Source organism: Dysidea avara, chromosome 4, assembly GCF_963678975.1.
Source record: "Dysidea avara chromosome 4, odDysAvar1.4, whole genome shotgun sequence".
In the NCBI taxonomy this organism is placed as follows: Eukaryota; Metazoa; Porifera; class Demospongiae; order Dictyoceratida; family Dysideidae; genus Dysidea; species Dysidea avara.
The window spans coordinates 6764768-6783907 of NC_089275.1; the positions used below are offsets into that span (position 1 = coordinate 6764768).

General features: G+C 37.6%; 1 protein-coding gene across 1 annotated transcript; it reads right to left on the reverse strand.

Moving 5' to 3' along the window:
* Positions 1–7998: 7998 nt before the first annotated feature.
* LOC136253489 (uncharacterized) lies at positions 7999–12327 on the reverse strand. The gene is made up of 4 exons (XM_066046163.1): positions 12261–12327; positions 8771–11306; positions 8082–8278; positions 7999–8010 (listed from the first exon to the last, which is right to left on the reverse strand). The coding sequence occupies exons 1-4, from the start codon at positions 12273–12275 to the stop codon at positions 7999–8001; spliced, it is 2760 nt and encodes a 919-aa protein (XP_065902235.1). The 5' UTR covers positions 12276–12327.
* Positions 12328–19140: the final 6813 nt, after the last annotated feature.

Genomic DNA, 19140 nt, shown 5'->3' on the forward strand with positions numbered 1-19140 from the left:
ATAAAAATGAATGCAATAAAAAGTGATCCAAAGAAGTGTTGTAAATTGGTCAGTAGGGGTTTGTTTCATCATCACTTGTTTCAGTGGCTGCTCACTGTCAGGCAGAAAGTAGCTAGTGTACAATCTAAAGTAGCTAGTTGTAGTTGCAGTGAAGTAATACAATAGTAGCTAGCTTATACCCTCGCACGACTAAGGGAATTATATGTAAGTATACTGCAGCCACTGTACAGTAACTAGAAGAGCTATTCCGAGAATGATACCAGCAGCCAATGGCTCAGCATCCACAGAGCTACAGTAGTTGGTTGCGCGAAGCAAAGAGGATTTCCAAAGCAGAGCAGTAGACAATCCTCATGTAGATCTTGATCTCCACAGAGAACACATCCCAACACTATTGTTTAACAATGCTCACGTGAGTAGTTCGCATTATGTAACACTAGTATCACGTGATTTGCAAAGTTACATAAAATCTTATCTATGGTGATACTAAGCATACCAGACCCTTACTCCATGCGAAAGGGCGGGCGCCGCCAGACTATTCATGTTCAGTATTTTTGGCGCGCGCATTGCCCGTTTTAATTAAAATCTAATCCAAAACAGCCAAGCTGTAAAAAAAAGTGTGCGGCCCTTGAAAAGGCTATGGTGAAAAAAGATGTGAAATCCAAGGTGGCGGCCAAGAAATGGCTGTGATGGTAGGTTAATGGTAAAAATTTTAATAATGACAATTCAGGTAAATTTTGTAAAGCGGCACAAAAATTCACCTGAATTGTCGTTATTAAAATTTTTACCATTAACCTACCATCACAGCCATTTCTTGGCCGCCACCTTGGATTTCACATCTTTTTTCACCATAGCCTTTTCAAGGGCCGCACACTTTTTTTACAGCTTGGCTGTTTTGGATTAGATTTCATTTCTTTTTGTATTTGTATACCCCAAAGCCGGCCTATGGCCAGCTTTGGGACTTTTTTAACCTATGTTTTTTTTCTTTACTACAGGAAGAAGAAAAGATGAAGTAGATGTACTTTAAATATTTTATCAGTAAATGTACAAATTATATATATAATACATATGGGACCAGATTTGCGAAAAGGGGCCTTCCACACACATCCAATTTGCCAACTTTGACAATTGATAACTTCAGATTGGAAAGAGCTATTGCCTTGAAATTTGGGCAGTGGTGATTTCTTTGCAGCTGAACTCTCCACATGATGATTTCTTTGTAGCTGAACTCTCTACAAGGTAATTTCTTCTAGCTGATCTCTCTACAGGGAGATTTGTTTGTAGCTGAACTATCTACAAGGTAACTTCTTCTAGCTGATCTCTCTACAGGGTGATTTGTTCGTAGCTGAATTCTGTACAGGTGATTTGTTTGCAGCTGAGCTCTTTACAGAATGGTTTCTTTGTAGCTGAACTCACTAAAAGGTAACTTCTTCTAACTGATCTTTCTACAGGGCAATTTGTTTGTGCCAGAATTTTATACAGGGTGATTTCTTTGCAGCTGAACTCTCTACATGGTGGTTTCTTTGTAGCTGAACTCTACAAAGTAATTTCTTCTAGCTGATCTCTCTACAGGGTGATTTGTTTGTAGCTGAATTCTGTACAGGTGATTTGTTTGCAGCTGAGCTCTTTACAGAATAGTTTCTTTGTAGCTGAACTCTCTACAAGGTAACTTTTCTAGCTGATGTCTCTACAAGGTGGCTAGTTTGTAACTGAACTCTCTACATGGTGGTTTCTTTGTAACTGAACTTTCTACAAGGTGACTTCTACAAGCTGATTTTTCAATAGGGTGATTTGTTTGTAGCTTCACTCTCTACAAGGTAACTTCTTCTAGCTGATCTCTCTACAGGGAGATTTGTTTGTAGCTGAACTCTCTACAGGTGATTTGTTTGAAGCTGAACTTTCTAAATGATGGTTTCTTTGTAGCTGAACTCTCTACAAGTTAACTTCTTCTAGCTGATCTCTCTACAGGGTGATTTGTTTGCAGCTGAGCTCTTTACAGAATGGTTTCTTTGTAACTGAACTTTCTACAAGGTGACTTCTACAAGCTGATTTTTCAATAGGGTGATTTGTTTGTAGCTTCACTCTCTACAAGGTAATTTCTTCTAGCTGATCTCTCTACAGGGTGATTTGTTTGTAGCTGAATTCTGTACAGGTGATTTGTTTGCAGCTGAGCTCTTTACAGAATGGTTTCTTTGTAGCTGAACTCTCTAAAAGGTAACTTCTTCTAACTGATCTTTCTACAGGGCAATTTGTTTGTGGCAGAATTTTCTACAGGGTGATTTCTTTGCAGCTGAACTCTCTACATGGTGGTTTCTTTGTAGCTGAACTCTCTACAAGGTAACTTCTTATAGCTGATCTCTCTACAGGGTGATTTGTTTGTAGCTGAACGATCTACAAGGTAACTTCTTCTAGCTGATCTCTCTACAGGGTGGTTTCTTTGTAGTTGAACTCTCTAAAAGGTAACTTCATCTAACTGATCTTTCTACAGGGCAATTTGTTTGTGGCTGTATTTTCTACAGGGTGATTTCTTTGCAGCTGAACTCTCTACATGGTGGTTTCTTTGTAGCTGAACTCTCTACAAAGTAATTTCTTCTAGCTGATCTCTCTACAGGGTGATTTGTTTGTAGCTGAATTCTGTACAGGTGATTTGTTTGCAGCTGAGCTCTTTACAGAATGGTTTCTTTGTAGCTGAACTCTCTACAAGGTAACTTCTTCTAACTGATCTTTCTACAGGGCAATTTGTTCGTGGCAGAATTTTATACAGGGTGATATCTTTGCAGCTGAACTCTCTACATGGTGGTTTCTTTGTAGCTGAACTCTCTTAAGGTAACTTCTTCTAGCTGATCTCTATACAGGGTGATTTGTTTGTAGCTGAACTCTCTACAAGTTAACTTCTTCTAGCTGATCTCTCTACAAGTTAACTTCTTCTAGCTGATCTCTCTACATGGTGATTTGTTTGTAGCTGAATTCTATATAGGTGATTTGTTTGCAGCTGAGCTCTTTAAATAATGGTTTCTTTGTAGCTGAACTCTCTCAAGGTAACTTCTTCTAGCTGATGTCTTTACAGGGTCACTAGTTTGTAGCTGAATTCTCTACATGGTGGTTTCTTTGTAACTGAACTCTCTACAAGGTAACTTTTTCTAGCTCATCTTTCTACAGGGTGATTTATTTGTAGCTGAATTCTTTACAGGTGATTTGTTTGCAGCTGAGCTCTTTAAAGAATGGTTTCTTTGTAGCTGAACTATCTACAAGGTAACTTCTTCTAGCTGAAGTCTCTACAAGATCACTAGTTTGTAGCTGAGCTCTCTACATGGTGGTTTTTTTTGTAACTGAACTCTTTACAAGGTGACCTCTTCTAGCTGATCTTTCTACAGGGTGATTTGTTTGAAGCTGAACTCTCTACAAGGTAACTTCTTCTAGCTGATCTCTCTACAGGGAGATTTGTTTGTAGCTGAACTCTCTACATGATGGTTTCTTTGTAGCTGAACTCTCTACAAGGTAACTTCTAGCTAATCTCTCTACAGGGAGATTTGTTTGTAGCTGATCTTTCTACAGGGTGATTTGTTTGAAGCTGAACTCTCTACAAGGTAACTTCTTCTAGCTGATCTCTCTACAGGGAGATTTGTTTGTAGCTGAACTCTCTACATGATGGTTTCTTTGTAGCTGGACTCTCTACAAGGTAACTTCTAGCTAATCTCTCTACAGGGAGATTTGTTTGTAGCTGATCTTTCTACAGGGTGATTTGTTTGAAGCTGAACTCTCTACAAGGTAACTTCTTCTAGCTGATCTCTCTACAGGGAGATTTGTTTGTAGCTGAACTCTCTACATGATGGTTTCTTTGTAGCTGAACTATCAACAAGGTAACTTCTTCTAGCTGATCTCTCTACAGGGTGATTTGTTTGTAGCTGAATTCTGTACAGGTGATTTGTTTGCAGCTGAGCTTTTTACAGAATGGTTTCTATGTAGCTGAACTCTTTACAAGGTAACTTCTTCTAGCTGATGTCTCTACAGGGTCACTAGTTTATAAATGAATTCTCTACATGGTGGTTTCTTTGTAACTGAACTCTCTACGAGGTAACTTCTTCTAGCTGATCTTTCTATAGGGTGACTTGTTTGTAAACGAATTCTCTACATGGTGGTTTCTTTGTATCTGAACTCTCTACATTGTGGTTTCTTTGTAGCTGAACTCTACAAGGTGATTTCTTCTAGCTGAATTATCTCTTTCTATAGTTGCATGAATTCCCTACAAGATAACTTCTTCTAGCTGATCTCTCTACAGGGTGAATTGTTTGTGGTTGATCTCTCTACAGGGTGACTTGTTTGTAGCTGATCTCTATACAGGTTACTTGTTTCTAGCTGATCTCTTGAATTCTCTTCGGGTGACTGCTCTATTAGGATGACTGCTCTATTAGGATGACTGCTCTATTAGAGTATCTCGATCTCGCACTTGCTACACTAAGTTGGATTTCGTGTTATTACTCCGTGGTTTTAAGTCTGATTCTTCTACACCATTGAAGAGCCTTTCTAAGATGATAACTCCATCTGTACAGCGATTTTCAAAGCATTACCCCAAGCGGTTTACCTGGTAGGCGTGGCAAGTAGTCGTTTTTTATTAGCTAATCTCGATTGCGTAATTGTTACACACTGTTGGTTTTTTCGTTGTATCTTCCTGGTTTTTAGCTCGATTTCTTTCAAACCACAAAAGGTTTGAGGTTCAATAGTTAACCTATTCACCCACCGATTTTCAGCTTCTTCCCCTACGCGGTTTACCCTGTAGGCGTGACAACATATTGGTGTTAATTTTCGTGAATAATCGCTCATAACTCTTTGCCTGTTTATCGTATTCCAGCCAAAGTTGGTACCGAGATGCGCCTTTATATCCCCCTTCTGTGTGCCAAATTTCAAGGCAATCGGATATGGCGTGCGAGTTTTATAGCAGTTTTTGTAAGTGTGCGACAAGAAAAAGAAAAAGAAGAAAAAAAGAACGAAGAAACTGAGCCAATTTTTGAAGTCGCATATCTCGGGAACGCGCGAAGCGATTTCGCTCAAATTTGGAATGTGGAGTGCTGCAGTTGGGGGGCATGTCCACAGCAAAACTCGTCTTGTTTCATCAAGGAAGCACAGAGCTACGGAGGTGCGAAAATTGCGTTTTCTTTCTTCCTGTCAATATACTCACGGGTGTTACGCGCCGGCTTCTTGGGCCACACGACACACTACCGTGTGTCTTGATTCTTGAAAATCGTCCTATTATGCTGGCATAATGCTTGATGCTTTTGCTTATGCTCGAAATTATGCTGACATTAAGTGGCACAAGCCTACCTAAATGCCACATCCTGGATCAGTCATTGCATCAACACTATAATATACCACCTAGACACCTCAGATCAAAGGTTATAATTCATGTATTTCCCTGACCACAGTGCAATATCATAATAATTATTGTCCTGTGGTTAGGGTGATATCATGATATAGCCGTAAGGCTGGGGCATCAGTCCATTACTTAAAGTTGGGTTTGAGTTTAGCATAGACTTTAATACATTAATAATTTAAGCATTCTCTTGAAGGAAAAAACTGAGTGAGGCAGCATTGCATAGCGGAGTTCAGTTACTACACATCACTCAATAATCGTTTTCACAATGTGGAGATTGTTTTTATACACAGCACATTTCAACCACATGACAAGATGGCTCAGACATTCTCAACCTATACTTATTTTAGCACCTTAGATTACTTTAGGCATTCACAAAGTGGTTATTTAGAAATTATATCACTACAACCAGTGAAACCCACAATTATTTCTTTTGCACCCACAATTTAAACCCACAATCGATGTTTACAAACCTCTGTATAAAAGTAATGTGGTGAATACAAGTTTGTCTTTCTTCTGAATCACCTATTAAGTGAGTGGTATTATTACGTATACAATGGCCACTTGGGATTTGCCTGATATATGGGTCCTTGGGCTTGGGTATATACCAAGTTATTTGTAGTCCACTTATAAAATTACCCATCCTTTATTTACTTTTGACAGAGATCTAGCTAGATATGATGAATGTTGAGTTTGAGGTAAAATCCATGAAGTGCACCACCAAGTAGTATTACTAATTAATGCAGCATTTTACATAACATGTAATATAAAGCTCGCCCATAGTATAATTTACTTCAAAAATATTATTGTAGGCTTGGTACATAAATTACAGATGATTTCCATTACATAATAGTTAAAGCTATTGATATGCCACCAGGAATCCATGCACTTTCCTCCTTTGTAATTGAACTCTCCAAAGTATGGTTCTCTCAGAAAGTATAAGGTTCTCAAAATTCATAAATTCCAGAGCATGCAGCAATGTTGTTATTACCACTGCGTACTTGACTTATGTATATTCAGGGGCGTAGCCAAGATAATTTTGAAGGGGGTTCGGATTTAAAGTGGCCGGAATGTCTTAAGGGAAGGCCTGCCATGGGTGCTTCCCCTCGACCATGTTTGAACGAAAATGATGCATACACAAAAATTAATGTGCCCTTAGGCAGTAACATAAAAGGGTGTTTGTGCATCTAACTAGCTAAAACCTACGCACTGCTGTTTATGCAGCTTATAGAAACTATAAACCTATTGTAAAACTAACTAATCTTCACTTCCAGACAGCATACTGACAGCCAACTTCAATTTCCTAGCACACGGAAGCCCTCCACACTCGAGTCCCTTAGTTGAGTTGGCAATACTTCTTTCCAGCTATATACATTATTCTCGGCCGGTCCGCCTGTTGATGGTCAATAACTTCAGACTTGGCTTGTACTCCAATATGTTCGAGACATCACGTGACCACAACATGTAATAAATAAACAAACATTTCATCAGGTAAATATACATCAACAATTCACAGTTCGTGCTAACCTGACACATGTATAACACGACCACTAAGTTTAGCAGCTGCTGCCTTAAGCTTGTAATATGCCTCAACCAACCACTGAACAGTCCTTCGCCATTTCACCCGCGCCATTCATCACGTGCGCAATTGATCACGTGATGCAGTAGATATGATTTGTATGGTTCAGCATTAATGTGATGTGACCCTCAAGAGTAGTACAGAGTGCCAGTTGGAAAGTAGCTACCGGAGAGCTCCAGGGCTGTAAGATGTGGTGTGATTTTTAATTTAAAAAAAATTCTGCTTCTGAAAGGGGGGTTCGTCCGAACCATCCGAACCCCCCTGCCTACGCCCTTGATATTGAACACAAAACTGTACATGTGTACATATGTATATATATATCAGAAGTCATACCCAAAATAATGCACATTGCTGATCACAGCATGTTAATACTGTACATTGGATATATCAAAGCTGCATAATTATAGTTACAAAGTACGTTCAAGAAACAGCATGGTGTTTGTTAACTCTGATAATATTAACTACACTCTTAAAAGCTGCTACTAGTACATGATGACTGACTTGATATATACATGTTTAGTACTGTCCAATAATATAATATCAATTAAGTACCACCAGCACTTGATTCTTATTATCTTGTTAGCTATCCAGTAATTGATTTATAAAAAGCAAACAAATTAGTACGAAAGAAACAAGACTCAAACAGGCCAGCATGTTTGTTAAACACGTACAGATCTCTGCCTAGACTCAAATACACATTTATACAGAAGCATATTAATTTTCAGTACTTATCTTAGTCTCAACCATATCCATTGAGTCTGAATAGAGATCTCTCTGTGTTTTATATGATGGCTTGTTTTGACTCTTGTTTCTTTTTGTTTTTATTGGCAATCTCTATCTCCCATATTTATATTATTGTAACATGATATTACTTTCCTTGTGTATGTGAAACTATTAACTTTAATCTTGGAATATTAAAGGTTCTTGATGCTCATTATAGTTAATGGCTTCTGGTATTTTACTTGTATATAATCTAAACTGCTGATCTATAACTTTGTGTTTTCTTCTTGTTATCCATCCAACAAATGCATTAATGTGTAACTGTAATGTGTTTCTAGTCACTCCACTTAACACATATGTAATTATGTGATAAAAAATGATCACACTGAAGTGAACCATAACCAATCCAATCATTACATTGACAGCAATCATGTTCAGAGCATCTTGACTGTACAGAGCTATTATAAACAAGATCAGAATGTTTTTGATAAGTATTTGTTCATGGTAGTTCTTCAACATTTTCTTGAAAGGTCTGACAGCTCCATGAATTCCTTCCATTAAACTAAACAGTACAATACCAATAAGGAGGTTGATACTCCTATCCAATGATGATACTGTAAATAGTACAACCCTTAACACCAGTTGTAATCCAACCCAGTAATACATTTTGTCTTTGTAGGGTCCTTGATAAGCATCTAGTAGTGGCTTAAATTTAACAATTATAGTGAATCTTGATAATGATCTCGTAAATAGAAGTATGATATTGAATGGGACCAGTACAAGGAAGAGGATAAAACACACTATGAACAAAGTAATAAATCTGACCTCAAGCAAAGAGACATTAGCATCAATGGACCACACAAATGTAGTTTCCTTACTTGGTAGATGCACAATTACAGAATAAGAGAACAAGACACTGGACACTGTTAGAAGTATTTTAGTATAGGACAATAGGAAGAGTGTAGCAAGTACTGGTAGTGCTCTACGTGCAGTGAGCCTCTGTATTGTAGTGGAGTAACGACTTGTTATGATGAGTGATGTAGCAATGAAGATGAGGTAGAAGGGAAATACTAATTGTAACCACATCTTAGCATAGTCATCCATACCATTGTAGAAACATGTTTGAATACCCAAATCAAGATTAGCTAGTGAAATGAAAATATAAGTTGGTGTAAGTTTATGTGATTCAGGAAAGAACACTGGAGTGTTAATACTGATGATGTTAACATATAATATAAATGCACTGATAGTTCCATCAGTTATTGTGAGGTTGAGAATAAAGAGTAGTAAGACCAACACAAGACCTGCTATTGCAATGGGTACAATTAGAAACAGGTAGATACTTGAACATAGTTGACAGTGAGAGGAACCAAATACAGTACTGAGACTTTGTTGACAATGTCCACACAATATACCAGATCTGTTAAACTGACACTGTGCGTTAGGATTGGAGAAGTTAAGATGTGATGAATGAGACAGACAATAGTGGAATGGACATTGCAATGAAAGACTGTAGACATATGAATTATTGTGAGGTGTTGGTGCTATCCATGCATTGGCAGGAAGTAGTAAAGTTTGATCATTAATATTACATTTTATATTATACTTGTAAAGAAATGAATGACATTGACAAATACCATTCACCTTGATGAAACCAATTGGACAGGGTAGCTGTTTAACATAATAAACATCTGTTATATCATGACTGATTCCATCACGAAATCCTTTAAGGAACAGTTCACACCATCCTTCTGTTGGGAAAGCAATGGTATACTTTAATGATGTGCAAATATGATTTTTGACAGTTTTTGACAGTTCAGAAAAATTTGTTACAACACAAGCTGTTGATGGTAGCCAGTCAGTAATATTCACCACTGTAATTATTGTATTGTTAGATGTTTGAAATTCTAGTGGGACATCGAAATCTCCTACGTAGACATTTAGTGTCATTGTTTGGCCAGGATAGATGGGATCCAGTAGATCTTTCTTACAGTCATGAGATATGGCAGTGTCTTCACAGACACATATTAGCTTTTTACAATTGGCAATTTGACATACATCATGATATTTGCCAGATTTATTAGCATACATTAGATATTTATTGTTTACCTCAAGTGGCATAGCAGTTTTGAATGCTGATCCTGGTAGCCATTTACAGTGTGTAATAGGCAAGTCTTTAAAGGCATACTGTTCTGTCCACTTGTCATCGTTATCTAGTACTATGGAATAGTTGTAATAGCTGTATGTATCATCTAATGGCACATCACTTAAATACTGGAAGTAGCACGGTTGATTCCAGTTCTGTCGTTTGCTATGTATGGGCAATGCAAACCTCTTCACTTTACTTTGAGTAAATCTAATTGTAGAGTTTTCTGTAATGAACATATTAAAATAAGTATAGTGTATCGTTTCATCATAGTAACACAAAATGTAATCTGTGTTAATATTTGCAAACTCGATGTAATTAGAACATGTGATGTTAGTAGTTTGCAGTCCAATGACACATTTGAACATACTCATGTTGTTAAATATTATTGGACCAGTGAGTTGTAGTTGACTTGCATGTATGTCAATGATATTATATAGCCCTGTGATTGATGAAAAGTTTGTATTGGCAATGAATACTTTTGTAAGGAATTGTGTATACCGTATTGGTTTAGTGTACCTCTTGACTATTATCCGTGTATTATAGATGTGGTGAAAGCTACAATTGATGATGTATATATCTGGACCATAGTATAGTTCAACTAGCCTATTATAACTATTTTCTCTATAGAAGTAATGATTGAATATTGAACAATTCTCAATCCACACACCATCATCTTGTTGCTTTTTAACAGAGACAATGATAAATAGACGTTTGTCGTAATTGCCAGTAAAACTACAGGATTTTGCCCTGAATATACTTTGTCCACTGTTAGCATTGTGAAAGTTAATTTCTATTGTTTGATGGTTCAACAATGAGTTTGTCAAACTAACAATCACTTTGTGAACATATTGGTGGAATCTAAAGGTGTTTTTTAAAGAGCAATTGCTGTGAATATTATGAAAGCGATCTATAGACAGATGATGATGTCTCCTGTTTCTAATAGTGATTTTAGTGTCATTATAACTAATCTGTAGAAAATTAGAAGTGACATATTTGAACTGTGAGTCACCTAAAACATTGATGCCAACTAAACCATATGAGTTATGGCTCTCCTTTATCACTACATGTCTCAGTTGAACATTTGTACATTGCTTGATCAAGACTGTAGCATTGTTATATTCATTACCCAAGCAGCTCCTAACTGTTATATTAGTTACTATCAAGTTAGTAATATTAGTCATTACAATACCAACTGATGAGTTACACTGGATGACTGTGTCTGGTGTTGTACCATTAGTTGTACTACCAATGAGTGAAATGTTGTGAACATTTTGTATGATGAGATCAGTGTGAAGGTGATGTAGTCCAGGTAGGAAGAGTAGTTGAGTGTTGGAGGTGAAGTATTTGGTGGTATTGAGCAGGTAGTGTTGTAGTTTATGACAATGATGACATGTAGTGTAGTGATCATCAGGTCTCACATTGTAGACACCTCTAGTTGTAATGTGAGATATTAATGATAGTAGCAGCAGCAGTGATAGTGATATCATGACGATCTGAGAATAGAATGTTTTTACATGTGTATGTATAGTTACAGTACTGCCATTATATGCTATGCCCCTAATTTTGCATATGTAGCTAACTGAGTTCTGGTTTAAGAAGGTAAAGAGTGATATAATATTAATATAGGCATATACATATAATATATGTATCACTTTCACACCTCAGATCAAAGGAAAGGCAGTGCATATATATCACATATTGCACTGACTCAAAATGTTAACGAGATATACGCACTGCTACCAGTGCGTATATCTCGTTACACACTGCCTTAATGAGACATATGCATTGCCAGACACTGCATACCTAATAGGTGTGCACACTATATCCAGAAATCATCAGATTTCTTTGATGTTTTACTGTTATCCTCTTCTCTTATATAGGAATCAAGCAAGCTGTGATTGTGGGATTGAATTCTGCCAAACAACCTGTGATTTGAGATTCAATTTTAATACATTAACAGTGGTTTGTTTTTTACTTTTGTAAATGTAGCAATTAATTAACACTAGTCTCTTAAAATTGCTATATTAGCAATAATAAAATCAAACTACTGCTTGATGTATAAAAATTGAATCCTACAATCACAGTTTGTTTGGCAAAATTCAATCCCACAATCACAGCTTACTTGGTTCCCTATATAAGAAAAGGGTATAGCAACTGCAGATTTTGCTAATTAGGTGAGTCTGCATGCTAAAGTAGAACATATTAGTTATACCATGGGCACTCGTGCTTTGCCTGTATATACGCATTTTCCCTCGGGCCTGTGCGTATATATCAGGCAAAGCACTCTTGCCCATGGTATAACTATTACATATACACTATATATATAAGCATAATATATGGAGTCTGTTGACTATGTTCGTATACACAGGCATAAATGCATACATATGTAACATATATACTCACATACAGTATGCGCAATACTCACATACAGTATGCGCAATACTCACATACAGTATGCGCATTACATTGCAAACCAATCAATACCTTCTTTCCTTCCTAGATTGTCTTTATAATACTTCAGAATATGTGAAACTGATTGTCTCTCTTTGTGATGGTTTTATACTTTCCTATAGCTATAGAATATTGATTTCAGCAATTATGCAAGCACTGTTTTTTGCCCTTTGCTTTTCTTCTATTGTAGTTCAGACGAACTACTCACAAATGAGAATACTTCTAATGTATAATAGTACCTGTATAACAACTTGATTGTTAATCAACAAAGAGTCTATTTTAACTTTCAAAGTACCTATGCACAATTGTACTAAGTATTGACTGCTTAAAGCACAAGAGCAAAAGTTGTGTGTAAAAATTAAATTTTCAATTGTATTATCCACTTTCAGTTTTTCTTGTTTGCCATTAACTGCTGTTTACAATAAGCATAATGATCTTTGTCTATTCAATTGATCCATATAATTGTTATAGTGAAAATGTTGATGTCCCATCCATTACCTAGTGCTTGGCATGTACTGCATGTTTACAATGGTTATCATGTGCAGCATATGAAGACAACCATGCACCACTCTAAGCACGTGTAGACTATTTGTTGCTTTTATCTGAGGATAGCTATAATATAGATTATGCTTGTGTATGTAGCTCAGTATATCTTTCCTTGCTAAATAGACAATGAAGTAGATGTGCTGCTGGTTCATATGACTTGTTATTCCAGCTGTAAGTAAATTTTGCTAGTGCATTAATTGTCAATGAGACAAGATCAGGATATCAAAATTATTATAATAAGGAATCTACTAAAATTCTTCAACCTGCATTTACCTGGTACCTGCTATCTAAACTTTGGTGACCAAGCCATTGAAGACTTGTAGAAAGTAATACAGTAGAAAATGTTTACTGGTCATGAAATTGGCTTTGTTTCAGTTTCAGTAGAATCAACATTTAGCTAGGTGAATGCAACATCCTGGAAAATGAGAAAGTGGGTGCTTTGAGAAACATTTCAGCAACAACAATAATGTCTGGAGGGGTAGTGTGTGTAGTTACTTCACTTACTTGCATGATTTATGAAAACTGGTTAATTTTGTGCACAAAAGTCTTATTAAGAATTTTGGTGACTGGTTACTTACTGATCAAGAGAGTAAAGACCAAAAAAAAAAGGTAACTGCATGCTGAGAATAACTGCTCTCTACTATTAATATTCCTGACAAAGTGCACATTATACCTACATAGCCAATGAAGTTTCAGTGGCAAAAACCATGTGTCTGTCCACACACATTCACGTGAGCCACCAAGTTGCAATCTATAAAAGATAAGCATATAATTATACTATGTTAGGGGTACGTAGCTAGCTACCTTTTAAGGCTAACAATTCACTAGCTGGGGTACACTCTATGACTGAAATTAGCCACTATAACTGATGACTGTGATGAGTACTTCTTTGACAAAAAGAGGCACTTGCATAACTTATGCAAGTGCCTCTTTTGTCACACTTTACCTACATAGGAGCGAAGGACAAATGGTGACCTCAAAGTTATAGAGGCGCTTACAAGCATCCACAAATTTCCTGAAGAAGAATGTACTCAGATTTAACCAAGTGTGCATGCAACAAATACCTGTCACCAAAATTCCTGGAGCCACCCTTGTGTATGTACATAGTTCAACAGGGCATTTGCTTCCATTCTATCTGCCACATAGTTGACATTATATGATTTTGGAAATCATGATCAGATTCATTACATTGCTAGGTGTTTCCCTTATATAGTATTAAAGTAGCCTAATAGTGCACACATGTATACCTTACAAGGATATGTTTTATATATAGCATGGTAATGATGGAGCCAAGTATAATTTTCCTAAATAGCTATGGATTTCACATAATATTATGTAGTAGTTAAAAGAACTCTTGACTTCACAGTGACAAGCTAGGAAATACAAGCCTCTACATGTGGTGTAGTGTGTATATGTAATCCTTCCTCGCGCCTGCCTGAAAGATACATGAGTAGTAATGGCAGTAGCAACAGTCCAAGTTGTCCAACGTTCTAAGTAAGATGTGTATAAGTAGTGTGTATGTGTTTGTGTGAGTAGCTATATATAGTACCTTTACAAGATGCTTTAGTTATAACCTCAGTGAGTTTTGAATTTCCCTGGTGATAAGTTAACACGGACATACAGTATAGCTTAACTTGTGATAAGCAAACAAGTAAATTTTAAAATACAACCCTGTTGTCATATATAACACAAATATCAGTCAGATACAGTAACATTATCTGTAACAGTTGTTCATACAGTAGTGGTATACATGTATGTACACAACTTTATAATTGGTCAGATACTGTATACAGTGTGTAATGTCATTTTACTGACACTAGGGTAAGATCACAACTGCATTTACATGCTGCAGTCTCATGATTGACCTTATATTGAAATCACAACAAAATGACGAACACATGAAATACAGTATAATACTCCAGACATCAAGCCACCTTTCATAGGCCATTGGAATGAAATGCCAGATTTAAAAAATCCTACTTAAGCAGACTTTCAATTCCTCTCCGCTGTGATACACTCCTTTTAGTATTCATAATTCAGGACATATTTATAGGTTTTGACTCCCACAAAGCAAACGCAGAGCCTTAAGCTGCCCTATAAACAGTCACACCTACCCATTCCCAGCAACTGGACAACCTGTGCACTACTCAGGTACCTAAGACACCCACTCACCTGTTATGTGTGGGGGCACTGAGACATGGACAGTTGGCATTAGTATCCAGTTACCACCAGGCTAGCCTTTGACAGCACAGCTAGGTGGGTTGCTTTTCCTTTGCTAGTTAACACCAACTGCCCATTATAACAGCTGGATAGAACAGAGCAGTGTGAGATGTAAGTTAAGTTTCTTGTTCAAGGAAACAACAAACAATCATCAAACATCAAACCTAAAACCTAAAACCTTTTGATTACAACTTCTAACCACTCAGCTCATGCTGCTTCACACACTCGCATGCACGCGCACACAAACACCAAAGCAAAGCAAAGCAACCTATCCAGTGAGACACCTGTTCACTGTTCAGGTGCTATGATTCAGCGTTGGGAAGAAAATCCTCCTGGGTAGGACTTGTAGCCTGCAGGAGGCTGCATACTTAACTGTCATAGGTGAAAGTGTGGGCTGCCGAAATCCCATCTGGACCTTCACCCACTATATGAGACATGGACATACTTCATATCATTTACTCATTGATGATACAACCAAGTGAGCTGCTTTCACATACACACCACACACATGCTCACATATATACATGTATATACATACGCATAGGTACATATGTACAGTACTTATAAAGAAGGTGTTAGGGCATACACTGTGTGTGTGTGTGCGTGTGCGTGCGTGCGTGCGTGCGTGCGTGCGTGCGTGCGTGCGTGCGTGCGTGCGTGCGTGCGTGCGTGCGTGCGTGCGTGCGTGCGTGCGTGCGTGCGTGCGTGCGTGCGTGCGTGCGTGCGTGCGTGCGTGCGTGCGTGCGTGCGTGCGTGCGTGCGTGCGTGCGTGCGTGCGTGCGTGCGTGCGTGCGTGCGTGCGTGCGTGCGTGCGTGCGTGCGTGCGTGCGTGCGTGCGTGCGTGCGTGCGTGCGTGCGTGCGTGCGTGCGTGCGTGCGTGCGTGCGTGTGTGTGCATGTAGGCCCAATTGTCCAGCTGATTAAGCATTGGCCTATTAATCCAGGGGTCTGAGATCAGGGATTCATGATTGACTTTTGAGCAAGAAACTGTATTCACATTGTTCCAATCTACTCAGCTGTATATTGGGAAGTGGTGGGCTGGTGTCAACTGGGGAAGCAGCCCACCCAGCTGTAACATTGATCAATGGTACCTGGTGTTTACTAGGGATGCAAATACCCAACTGTCTATGTCTCACTTAGTTGGGGTTATTGTGGAACTATGACTTCTCCCCTTGAGATCCAGACAGTCACCCTGTAGGTTATTCTAGTCCTGCCCCAGGAGGATTTGCTCACACAAGACTCAAGTGCTCTCCCTATCAGTGACAAAACTTTCGACAGCCATGCAAAACATAACCACCCAATGAACTAGCACTGGGATTCCTGTGCACCACTCAGATGCCTAAATTGGAAATATGTAATCTGTTAAATTTAAATACTTAAGATGTGTATATGGTGAATATTTTAATTACTATATAGTTAAAATAATAGTAGAACAAGAATATAATAATTATACTACAAATCACGCATTACTGTGCATGGCTCCACACTATATTCCATACCACATTGATAGGGTAGCACTAAATTGTGTTGTTATGAGCACATCCTTTTATTACACGTAAATATTCCTGCTTATAAGAATGGCAAAAACTACACCCTATCGCATACCATGTCTTATCTCAGTACTGCATGGAATAAAAATATCTTGATTTTGAATCTTGTATGATATGGACTGAAATTTTTGAACATATGTAGCACTATGTGTAGCTACAACTTACAACTTAATATCAATACATTCTCCTTTACTCTTTCTCTGTACAACCATAGTAATGATATGTGATACTAGAATGCTAGTATATACTTTTGAGTTTGGCAATAATTTTGTAACAGATGCAAGCTCTCATTAGGCCCATTGTTAAAGCATTTTTTCATAGAGTTTCAATAAAACATATCAGCTTCACTTACTTCACAATTTACACATTTACTCATTATTTTCTGGAAGAATACAGACCTGCCTAAAATTCATAGGAAAGGTTTTGCAAAATTTTGTTTAGTTTTTGTTTTACGATATCGTGAATTCAGATAATGGACTTTTTAGTGAAATTTGTCAAAAAACACTATTTATAAATTGTGCTTTAAGACAATGTAAACTTGTATAACCACAATAAAGCAGCTGCAGTAAATTATGAAATAGCTACTAATGAACAGAGCACTGCTTGAAAGCATAATGGATATTGTGGAATGTATCTAGTGGGACACAGAATAAATGTGTGGGTGAACAAGTAAAAGGCTTTTGGAAGTTTATGCCTGGTTGCACTATAGTGAAACCAAACTGCACATGTCTGCCTGACACCTTTACTGCTACCATTAATCATCTGATTGGCTGAAATGTTATTCCCATGAGAAAAAAAAAAATTGTCTTTTAAAGCTGTTTTCTCAGGACTCAGCAACTTGTACATACTATATCTGAACACACTCAGGGCCCAATGAGTTCAGATAATAGAGGGGCCACTGTACTTTCATATTAAGTTTGTCTAATTGCTCCATTAGATGTTGTGACTGTTCTATTAGAGTATTTTGACCCAACTCAATATTTTGCTGTCAGTTTATTTAATATATACCTTTGAAGTTGAACTTGATGAGGAGGTCTCAAGACCCTAAAGACCCCTCTGAGTTTGTCCCTGTGGAGTGTATGCTGCTAAACATGTGAAAAGTAATGATTTAACCACAACCTGTTATGACTTTTATTAATCTAGCAGAATGAAGCATGATGGAGGCAGCTGTGAAAATGGTACTGGTTGGTGGATGGAGTTTTCAAGGTATGTAAGACACTTTAGTGAATACTTATTGAGTATGAGAAATTAAACAGTAATGGAGAATCGTAGAACTCTTGTGAAGTTTTTATGTATGCTAACTACTACATATATGCACATTCTATTGATCTTTCTGTATAAATTGCATTTTTTGTTCATGATGGCTTCTGGTAAGATGATCGATAGTATTTTTTTTGCGACAATAACTTTCTTGTTGGTTGTAGAGAAATTCTCTCTGGGTCCACAACCCCTCAGTCAAATTGTTAAATTAGTTATAGTGTGGTCCTTTCCACCGTTGGCTCATGAGTGTTACTATGGAAGAGAAAATAAAGATGACTGGCTACTACTTTAGAGGTGCTTGACAAGGCTGTTACTTCTGCTGTTAAACATATGGTGGTACAAGATTATTATTATTGGATCACTTTAGCACCTGAATTGGTCATTAGTTCAATAAATTGTTTGACAGTGCGTACCCACATATCAAATAACCCAGTCTAACCTTAAGGCTCTTCTTTAACAAGCTACAGTTGTTAACTTCCTGCCAGGGATGAATGTTTTTCATACACCATTGCTGCTGGAATAACTTCAGTAGGGAACAATAGTAGCTACTAGTACTCACCCTTCCCTACCATGCATATCCATCATCCCATTCCTTATGTTCGTAACTTATTCAACACATAGATCTAGACTCAACATTGTGTGTTTCCCATATATTTGCAAATGTGTGAATTTTAAATATACAATACAACAATGCTCAAAGCTATGTATAGAACTCCGGCTACCTGGCAAATTTTTTCATTGTCAACCATATAAGCACCCAGTTAGTTACAAATTTATACTGGTAACATTAACTTTATTTCTTCATTGACAGGTGACCTTATCATCATGATCAATGTCTTCCCTCTCCCAACTTTTCTAGCCTGCACCCTGCTGAGTCAGTCATTTGACAGTATACAGGACCATGCTGTTTCCAGAAAACCTTCAATTGTGTAAATAGCTGCACAGCCTACGACTACTATGCATTAGTCCAGAGTTCATTGCATGAGAAATAACTGGAAAATAATCGAAAAGGTAACTGAGAAATGGGTAGAAGGTAACTGAGAAATAATTGGGAAGGAAACTGAGAAATAACCGAGAAAATAATTGAGAAGTGAGAAATTAGTGGGAAATAAGTGAGAACTTTCTCGGAAATAACTGAGAAATAAGTGGCTGTCCCATCGATACATCACACAATGCCATGACTAACATAGTATACTGGCTCTCCCATGCGGGAGAGTATAACAGTGGGGGCTCTGTGTGAAGAGTAGCCAAGCAGTCAAGTCCATATTGCCATAGGCAGATCTGGGAGACGGATGGGGGGC